The sequence below is a fragment of the Notothenia rossii genome (genome assembly GCF_949606895.1).
Source record: "Notothenia rossii genome assembly, chromosome: 11".
Classification (NCBI taxonomy): Eukaryota; Metazoa; Chordata; class Actinopteri; order Perciformes; family Nototheniidae; genus Notothenia; species Notothenia rossii.
Genome location: NC_136910.1, coordinates 59,151,614 through 59,162,169, shown reverse-complemented (window position 1 = coordinate 59,162,169; position 10,556 = coordinate 59,151,614). Strand labels below are relative to the sequence as shown.

At 42.7% G+C, this 10,556-nt stretch overlaps 1 protein-coding gene across 2 annotated transcripts; it reads left to right on the top strand.

The window, feature by feature from the left end:
- The first annotated feature begins 4,454 nt into the window (after positions 1-4,454).
- LOC307025058 (uncharacterized protein) lies at positions 4,455-7,969 on the top strand. Of its 2 annotated transcripts, XM_079659643.1 has the most exons (5): positions 4,455-4,604; positions 4,974-5,362; positions 5,467-5,608; positions 5,714-5,786; positions 6,003-7,969. In XM_079659643.1, exons 2-5 carry the CDS (start codon positions 4,984-4,986, stop codon positions 7,437-7,439), a joined length of 2,031 nt encoding a protein of 676 aa, XP_079515769.1. In that variant the 5' UTR covers positions 4,455-4,604; positions 4,974-4,983; the 3' UTR covers positions 7,440-7,969. The 2 variants fall into 2 exon arrangements, with proteins under 2 accessions (XP_079515769.1, XP_079515768.1); XM_079659642.1 differs by having other exon boundaries at positions 4,455-5,362.
- Positions 7,970-10,556: the final 2,587 nt, after the last annotated feature.

Here is a 10,556-nt window from a genome sequence, read left to right as displayed (position 1 = left end):
AAGTACAGGTATTTGAGTTCAACATGTAAGAAGTAGAAAGTACAGGTATTTGTGTTCAACATGTAAGAAGTAGAAAGTACAGGTATTTGTGTTCAACATGTAAGAAGTAGAAAGTACAGGTATTTGTGTTCAACATGTAAGAAGTAGAAAGTACAGGTATTTGGGTTCAACATGTAAGAAGTAGAAAGTACAGGTATTTGAGTTCAACATGTAAGAAGTAGAAAGTACAGGTATTTGAGTTCAACATGTAAGAAGTAGAAAGTACAGGTATTTGAGTTCAACATGTGAGAAGTAGAAAGTACAGGTATTTGAGTTCAACATGTAAGAAGTAGAAAGTACAGGTATTTGAGTTCAACATGTAAGAAGTAGAAAGTACAGGTATTTGTGTTCAACATGTAAGAAGTAGAAAGTACAGGTATTTGAGTTCAACATGTGAGAAGTAGAAAGTACAGGTATTTGAGTTCAACATGTGAGAAGTAGAAAGTACAGGTATTTGAGTTCAACATGTGAGAAGTAGAAAGTACAGGTATTTGTGTTCAACATGTAAGAAGTAGAAAGTACAGGTATTTGAGTTCAACATGTGAGAAGTAGAAAGTACAGGTATTTGAGTTCAACATGTAAGAAGTAGAAAGTACAGGTATTTGAGTTCAACATGTGAGAAGTAGAAAGTACAGGTATTTGTGTTCAACATGTAAGAAGTAGAAAGTACAGGTATTTGAGTTCAACATGTGAGAAGTAGAAAGTACAGGTATTTGAGTTCAACATGTAAGAAGTCAAAGTAAAAAGTCGTCAGAGAAATAAGTAGTGGAGTAAAGTATTTGTACTCCACTACTTCCCTCCTCTGGAAGATGTTTACACAATAACACGCTGAATAGTGAACAGCTGATGTGTTCCTGATTAAAAGCATGTTTCCCTGTCTAAAGAGCCTCATCCCTCCAGATGTTGATCCACATGTTTGTCGTCTGAGGCGATGAACACCATCTGCCGTTGAATCAAACTTTATTAACTTTCTTCCCCCGCGGAGAACAAAGAGCTTTCAGCCTCGATACAAACAGACTCAACTCAGAGTCTTCTCCTACAGATGCAAATCCGTCTGCCCAAAGCTCAAACACCTAGACGATGTGATTGTGTGTTTGTAGGAGTGCGAGTGTTACGTAGTGATGTCACTGTGTTTAACCCTTTGCAGACCGTTAACAGAAAGAGAGAGGTGAGTTTACTTTGAGACGTCATCAGACTGCTGCTCCTGTTTCAGGACACAGAGAACACTTCCTCATGCATACACACACACACACACACACACACACACACACACACACACACACACACACACACACACACACACACACACACACACACACACACACACACAAACACACATATAGGAGTATCTGTGATGTTCTCTGTACAGCGTCATGTTGCAGCTATTTAAAGTGGGAGGGATGGATTTTTGGGAAATCTATTTTGGTGTGTGTGTGTGTGTGTGTGTGTGTGTGTGTGTGTGTGTGTGTGTGTGTGTGTGTGTGTGTGTGTGTGTGTGTGTGTGTGTGTGTGTGTGTGTGTGTGTGTGTGTGTGTGTGTGTGTGTGTGTGTGCAGGAAACACACTCTCTCACACACACACACACTCACACACTTTGAGGCTCTCACATGAAGACAGATGTGTTTAAACAGCAGCAACATCTGTCGCTCTGTTCTTCTCTCTCTCAGGCTGCTTCGGGTGAATGAATTAAACGTATGCAGTTGTGCTCACCTGTGCAAAGTCAACAAACAAACAAACAAACAAACAAACAAACAAACAGCAGTGGCACAGCAGACTGCAGCATGACTCTGCAGTTCATCATCAGCAGGAGGATCTCAAACGGAGAGATATTCAATATAATTACATGAGGGAAGTGAGAGGGATTCGATGTGAACCCCTGAGGGATAAGTGTGGAGCAGTTCAAATAACGAGAGATGAGAGGACGAGTTATTTTACTTTACTTCAACATTTATATTTCCTGATATGTATCCTCCGCCTCATCTCAGAGGGATTCACTGCAGTTTAACTTCACTTGACAGCTGCTCATTACTTTTCAGATCAGAATCAGCTTTATCACCAGGTGGGTCGACATGTACGATGAATTTGACTTGATGTCGTGGTGCATACATAAAAATAACATGAAAAAACATTACAAATAATTAAAAATATAGTAAAATATAACAGTATGTACATAGGAGTATAATGGAATAAATAAACAATTGAATACAAATCTGGCAGTAATAAAGAAAACAGATATTGTGTGCATTAATGTACTTCATAGAGAAAATGATTCTTAGTCTGGTGGAAAGATATCATATTTATCATGACTGAAATCAACGACTCTTGCAAAGTTTGAATGCTGCAAACCAGTGCGTCCTCCTGATTGCTGTTAGGCAGTGGCAGCGCCAGGGTATGGCTGGGGTAGGCTCAGTGGTGTAGTCTACTTTTTTGTAGTGGGTATACTGTAATAATTGTATTCATCCTGTCTCGAAGCAACACCTCATGAACACCATCACACTTACTAATTCATAGACTAGTCTTGAGACTGGTTATGTGTTATCAACATGTCAATGTATTATAAGCATTTTTATGTGACTTTTAACTGCCAGAGACATTAACAATAAAAAAATAAAAGAATGAACAATGATGGAAAAAGCCCACTTATCTTCTAGGGTTGAACAATTAATCGACATTTTTATCAAAATCTCAATATGGCCTACTGCAAACACTGTCTCTGACACAGCTCTCACCAAATTTCCAACTAAATCCTGTCCACCCTTCTCCGTGAGCTCCTGGGCTATTTTGTGTGCTCTGGACGTCTCATGTCGTCTAATCTTGTTTCTCAAAGAGGCCAGAGATGTTGATCTGCTTGAATCTGAGGACTGGATCTTAAAGTGCAGCCACTCCTCAGACATAGACACTCGTTGTTCTGTGAGGACACCTGTTGATTTTGTAGCGCTGCAAAGAGCACAACCTGGAAATAAACAAAACCATGACTAATTAGCATAATACAAGTTTTTACCAATAATATCTGCAGAAAAGAGCCAAGATTTACTCAAAAGTATTTAATAAACTGCTTACAATATTTACATCATGGCTAACAAATGCATGAAAAGCAGATAAAAGGAGAAAAATGTTCCACTTTTTCAATAGCTAATTATTTGACAACTACTGATAACTAACATATAGTATTATAAAACGGACAAGTCAAATCAAGCAATCTGATTGGTTCTTAGCCGTGATATACTGAGCGTATACCAGGGGTAGAATTGTAAGTTACTTTTCACAACAAGTCAGTATCCCTCCGCGTCTGAGAAAAACAGTATACCGTTGGTCTGAAAAGCAAACTGCCTGCAGTTTGCTTTTTTTTTTGCTAAGGGGGTTGTCGACCCTCCGCTTCGCGTCGGGCCGAACCACGCCCCTTAGCTGTGATATAATGAGCATATACCACGGCCTGTCGTGAGCTATTGCTTAAATATAATGGTGCAAATGTTTTAAATGCACTTTTAACATGACCATGAATTAACTCTCATTTGCATAGTCATTGACTTTATGAATTTCTGTTGTTTAGATCAGCTTTCCTTTGCATGTGTGCTGACATTTACCTAACTTTCTGTCCCTCCACTCTAACCAAGGATGCCTGTTCTTACATTCCAGCTACTGTTACGTTAATGATAACCATGCTAATTCCACTTACCGGGTACATTTGCGGTAGCGCCGGGCTCGTTCTCTGCCACCTTTAGGACAGCCGCCTGACCTGGCTCTTCTTCTGTAGTGGTAATAGGGGAAAACTTCGGAAAACATTAAAATATTTTCGTCTGTTTTCGTTTCATGTTTGCTTCCTGTTTAGCGCTCCGCGAACTTGAATGATGGAAGGATCAAATTCTGATAACGTTAGAGAAACGTGGGGTTTGGCAGAGCCGAACAAAGTGTGTTGTTGTTGCTTAGCAACAGGCCAAAGGCGACGGAAGCCCCAGACGTCCAAAAGTATTAACACAGAAGGGGGCGAAAGCGTGAAAGCGAAGTCACAAAATGATGTTGTTACGTATCATCGCTCATTTTTAAGAGGGCATACGGAAATCACTGGCATTTTCTAGTGGGTATACGGCGTATACCTGCGTATCACGTAGACTACACCACTGGCCGTAGGCTACAGCCATACCAATAAATGGCTTAGCCCCACCATGAACAATGATGTTAAAGTAAGCAAAATAAAGTCCGCCCACTCGCACGGAGTAAATTGCACAGACAGCAGTTAGTCAGATTGATTTCAGTAGCCACTTGTCTGGAAATACCGAAGACTAGAAACGGTTTTGAAAACTTTTGTCGTCTTCTCAATAGAACATCTTTGATAATGTCTTCTGGCCAATCAGAATCAAGATAACGGCGTGGTGTTGAAGCAGGAAGTCCCGACGGAGAATACTTTTGCGGTAGTAGGGGAGAGCGGGGTAATGTGGGACACCGGGTAATGTGAGACACCCGCTGTAACTAGGCAAAGAAACAAATTTGCGGTCATGTGACCATAATGTTTTCAAGCCCCTCCCACCCCCCACTTGTCATGAAGGAGAAGTTGGTGCTGGTTCTGTGGTAAGTATTTTTTTTCACAAAAATGTGTTTGTTGCATGCAAAAGTAAATTTTCTTACTGCGAACGTAATCAACTGTAGTATCAAAGCAAATTGATTCAGGTTGAAAAACTTATATCATACATGTTGATGAACTTCCAACATATAAAACCATGTGATTGATGCTAGTTAAAGATTAGCCTGAATTGCCTAGAGATGTTGTTTTTTCTAAAATGGTGGCTGTGGGGTAAAGTGAGACAGATGCTGTGGGGTAAAGTGAGACGCTGACTCACTTTAGCCCGACATGAAGCACAAGTTAAGTTTAGTCTTATATATATTTTAGTGTAATATTACAATACATATGTTTTAATTTTAATGTCATAAACATTGTAGAAAAGTCATCATGCCAAGACGATACATCAGGAAGACAGCTTGGGGCCAAACACCCCTCACAGAGATGGAGAGTGCAGCTGCAGAGGTCATGCAAGGAAAGAAGTCCTTAAGACAAGCAGGAAAGGAAAGAAATATCGACAAGACAACCCTCCAAAGATTCATTAAGAAAATAGAGAAAGGGAGAGTTAAATCAGTAGCCTGGGGTGCAGTAGCTGAGGCAAAAAGAATACTGACAGATGAGATGGAGGAGGAGCTTGCCCAACATTTAAAACAACTGGCTGACCAGTTCCATGGCCTTGCTCCAGTTAAGTGCCGTGAACTGGCATTTGAATATGCAGACAAAAACCATATCCCTGTCCCTGCCAATTGGATGGAGAAACAATGTGCAGGTAGGCTAGGGTGCGCAAGAGATCACATGATTCTGTAGGTCAACTTAGGCCAACTGATCTTGCCACAAAGCTTATCTTATAATAACGAATTGTCCACTCTTTAGGAGTAGAGTGGTTTGGCAGCTTTCTAGCCCGTCGCCATCTCTTTGTCCGAACTCCGGAGGCAACATCCCTGGGAAGGGCTACAGCCTTCAATAAGACTACAGTGGGGGAGTTCTTTACAAATCTGGCTGTAGTGATGGACAGGTGACAGAATTAATTCTTTAGTTGCAAATGTTTTATGGAGGCTTTACCTGTAAGATTTGGTTTTGATTCTGATAAGGTTCTTCCCTTGCCTCTCTTCTTTAACAGACACACATGTCCTCCACACATGATTTACAATGTGGATAAAACAGGCGTCTTTACAGTACAAAAGCCACGGCAGGTAAGCTACTAGAGAGCAGCAGACTGATACTGAGTGGCTTGTGATAATGACCAGCTAGCTATTGGCAGAATGCTGAAACTAATGCTATTAGTAATGTTGTGAGCCTGTGAACTAGAGAAAAATGAATGGACTGCAACAAAATAAAATGTACCTTTAGACCAATAGTAGCCTACTGATTGCACATGCCATTGATTCTAAACTTTCTACTTGATTCAGGTTGTGACAGAGAAAGGGAAAAAGCAAGTTGGTTCTATCACATCAGCTGAGAGAGGAGAACTGGTGACTGTGGTGTGTGCAGTGAATGCTGCTGGGAATGCCATACCTCCCATGTTTGTCTTCCCCAGAGTTAGGTTTAAGGACGACTTCATGATAGGAGCACCTCCAGGAGCCAAAGGTGCCTCCACCAGAACAGGATGGATGAACGAAGACACCTGGCCTGAGTTCCTCGATCACTTGATAAAGCACACTAAGTGCACTCCTGACCATCCCATGCTGCTAATCCTGGATAATCTGAGAGCTCACATCTCACTCAAGGCAGTGGAGAAAGCAAAGAGTAATGGTATTGTTCTGCTCACCCTCCCACCCCACACATCCCATCGCTTGCAGCCTCTCGACGTGACGGTGTATGGCCCGTTCAAGACCCTATACAGCCGAGCTCTTGATGGGTGGATGAGATCTAACCCTGGCAAAACAGTCTCCATCTATCAGATTGCAGGATTTGTGAAGGAGGCCTTCTTGTCAGCAGTGACACCACGCAATATCACCTCTGGCTTCAAGTCCACTGGGATCTTCCCATATAACAGAGATATTTTCCCTGAGGAGGCGTTTGCACCATCCATGGTGTCAGACCGGCCAAACCCTGAGCTGCGGCCTGCATCCACTGGTCCATCCACTTCAGATGATCCGGATGGTCCACGGCCTGCAGATGATCCACCCCCTGCAGATGAACCACCTGCTGCAGATGCTATTCCACTCGCTGATGCTATTCCATCCACTTTGCATGGTCCACATGGATGTGCCTCGCCAGCTGTCTCACGACCTGGATATGTGTCTCCTCAGGAAATCATACCACTTCCAAAATGTCCCCCCAGAGGACAAACAAAACGAAAGCGTGTGAAGACAGCCATCTTAACAGATACTCCAGAGAAGCAAATCATAGAACAGGCTTATGAAGAGAGACAAAAGAAACTAGCAGGGAAAAAGCAAAATAGCAAAGAAAAGGGAAAACCGAAAAAGAAGGCACCCAAGAAGAAAATCATAGATAGCAGCTCGGAGGAGAGTGATGACCCTGTCCCATTTGAGGATGATTTTGAGAGCTCTGAAGATGAGAGGAGTGACCCCGGAAACAAAGATCTGTCCGTGGGTGACTTCGTCCTCGTCAACTTTGCCACAAAACACCGAAGTATCCGTTATGTTGGCATGGTTGAGAAGGTTGAGGGGGATGAAATACTAACCCAATTCCTCAGAAAAATCCAGGGAAACAACAGAGAGTGGGAGAGACCCACGTTTGCTATGAAAGAAAAGGATGTGGCACATGTTCCTAAAGGTGATGTGGTGAAGAAGCTGCCTCAACCTAATAGGCCTGGAGGAACAACACGGAGAGAGCAACTGTTCACCTTTCCCTGTAACCTTCAGGGCTGGAATGTAGAGTAGGCCTTGTTTAAATATGCGGCTGATGTTCATATCATCATGTTCTAATCTAACTGGTTAAATGGTTAATTGAATGTTTATTAAAGCACTTTGAAATATATTATGTTGTATTTGACTTTGTTTGGAGTTACTTTGTTTAAAAAATGTGCTAAATTGACCAATCCCCATGATTATGTTGCGCATCCGACATTAGTTTTGGAATGTGTGGTTGTCAATCTATCTGTCAGGATTCTAACTGTTACAACATGTGTTGTTTTTGTAGTTTAAAAGTGGAAAAGGTAAGTGGTTCACTTTACCCCCTTGATTTCTCTAGTCTGTCTCAGTTCACCCCTTAGCTGGGGTAAAGTGAGACACAAGACCACTTTTTAAAAAACAATCATATTTTCACTGCCCTTTGTCCTGAAGACATTCTGATCATTTCCAGTGCTAGGAAACATCCTGAATTAATGGGAAATGTGTAAATTTTACTGATATATCATTTTAGCTCGCCTACAGGAGAGCAAATGTAAAAAATGTCTCACATTACCCCGCTCTCCCCTACATCTCTATATACATCGATACAACATTACGTGTTGATAGAAATCAACAGCATGTCAACTCTTTCACCTGTGGGGAAATTGCAGGATTGGCTCCAGGTCGCCCTTTTTATTTACTACAAGACAAATGTGCCTTTTTATTTCATACAGTTCAATTTGGATTTAGACAGGGAAATAATCTAAACCTCACGCGTGGCGTTTCACTGTCAAGGGGAGCGTGTGTGTAATTACATTTCAAATACAGACTTGAGCCTGACCACTGATGGGTTAGCCCTACCAGAGATTACCCAACACAAATACTCTGGCGCCTCCACTGGGCACATGTTGCTGCATGTTTCTGTAAAGCTCTTCTGATCCGAGGGGATTTATTGTTGTTTATTTTTCACTTAAAGTGTGTTGAGCTGCATGTGCTGTCTGCAAAGGGCTGTATCAATAAAGCTTTATTATTATTATAATAACACGTCTCTGCAAACCGGCCCTACTTCTTCTCCGGCGTATTGATATGTAGAGATGTTTAAAGATGTATTTAAAGCAGCTTTAGTTCCTGTAGTGATTCATAACGAAGAGTGCAAATACTGATTTACAAATCTCCTGAAAAGAAACAATCTGCATATTTTCCTCCTCCTCCTCCTCCTCCTCTTCCTCCTCTCCCTCCTCTTCTTCTTCCCTCCTTATCCTCGGGTTGTAATCAAATCAAACTTTATGATATGGCACTTTTTAGACACAGAGGTAACTCAAAGTGCGTCACAAACCGAACACATGAATCTTCAGTTAAAAGACAAATTAAAAAGGTAGGTCTGAACTTGCTCTTCAGACCTACCCCCCCCCCCCCCCCTTTACTAAGCTCCAGTATACTGTATGCCAGGAGGAGGAATCTGACCTTTGTAAAACAATAGAGTGGTGCAGTGTCGAGTCCTAAAACACGGACGTGAGTCAGCATTTTACCACTTCCTGTTCCCTCGTCTCAGAGCCAATGGGATCGCTCCAGAGGAAACTAGCTGGAAATAAGATCTGTGGGAAACGAGTCTGTTTGATAAATGCACGTTTTGTTCAGCCGGATAATCTCCACATGTCTACTTTCATAATGTTCTAATCATAAATCTAATCGCCAGAAGCAAAATGCTAACGAATGCTATAAAGGAACTACAGCCGAGTCCAGCAGCACGACTTCAACGTCACGCCAACTTCAGATCCATATTCAAACACACAGATTCGAGATGGTACGAGTTGAAGCGTTTGTTTGAACAGTCTGCAGGAGGCAGGGACTTGCTCTCAAGCAGAACAGAAACTAACTTAGAGGAGTGTTTACGTGTTCGGCGTAATGACGTACAACGACCTCCACGACTTCTGTAGTCCTATTCAGCCACTTGGTAACAACCATCGTTTCTCAGACACGTCCACTCTTCAGAAATCACCAGTGGGGTCACTGCTGATGATTTAATGTAGAACAAAACGTGATCCGTCTCTTCAACGTGTCTCAACCACAGACCTTAGTTCAGCTATCTTCCTAAACCCTATGGAGAGATCCCATTGGCTCTGAGACCAGGGAACAGGAAGTGGAGAAATGCTGACTCACTTCCTGGTTTTTCCAGGATGCTATCCTATGAAAGGGACCCGATCTTCTCTGCTGACGTGCACATGGTGTTTCTCCGTCTAAAAGGCGTCTCTGAGATGTCTCTGGCTGTTGGAGTACCAGCGGCGTCATGTTGCCCTTTATTTCCAAACAGCAGCCTTCAATAGGACACATGCTTTATCTGACTATTTTAATCTGGCCCCGAAGCTCCGATCCCTCTGATATCTGCAGCCGACACCGCGTCAACAGGCCTTAACACACTTTGGAGTTTCATTTCACAGCGATTATCACAGAGCTTTAAACAACACGAGAAACAAACACAGACACACACACACACACACACACACACAGACACAAAGACACGGACACACACACACACACACACACACACACAGACACACACACACACACACACACACACACACACACACACACACAGACACAGACACACACACACACACACACACACACACACACACACAGACACAGACACAGACACACACACACACACACACACACACACACACACACACACGCACACACACACACACACACAGACACACACACTCACACACACAGACACACACACACACACACACACACACACACACACACACACAGACACACACACACACACACACACACACACACACAGACACACACACACACACAGACACACACAGACACACACACACACACACACACACACACAGACACACACACACACACACACACACACACAGACACACAGACACACACACACACACACACAGACACACACACACACACACACACACACAGACACACACACACACACACACAGACACACACACACAGACACACACACACACACACACACACACACACACACACACACACAGACACACACACACACACACACACACACACACAGACACACACACACACACACACACACACACACACACACACACAGACACACACACACAGACACACACACACACACACACACACACCATGTTACACAGTGTT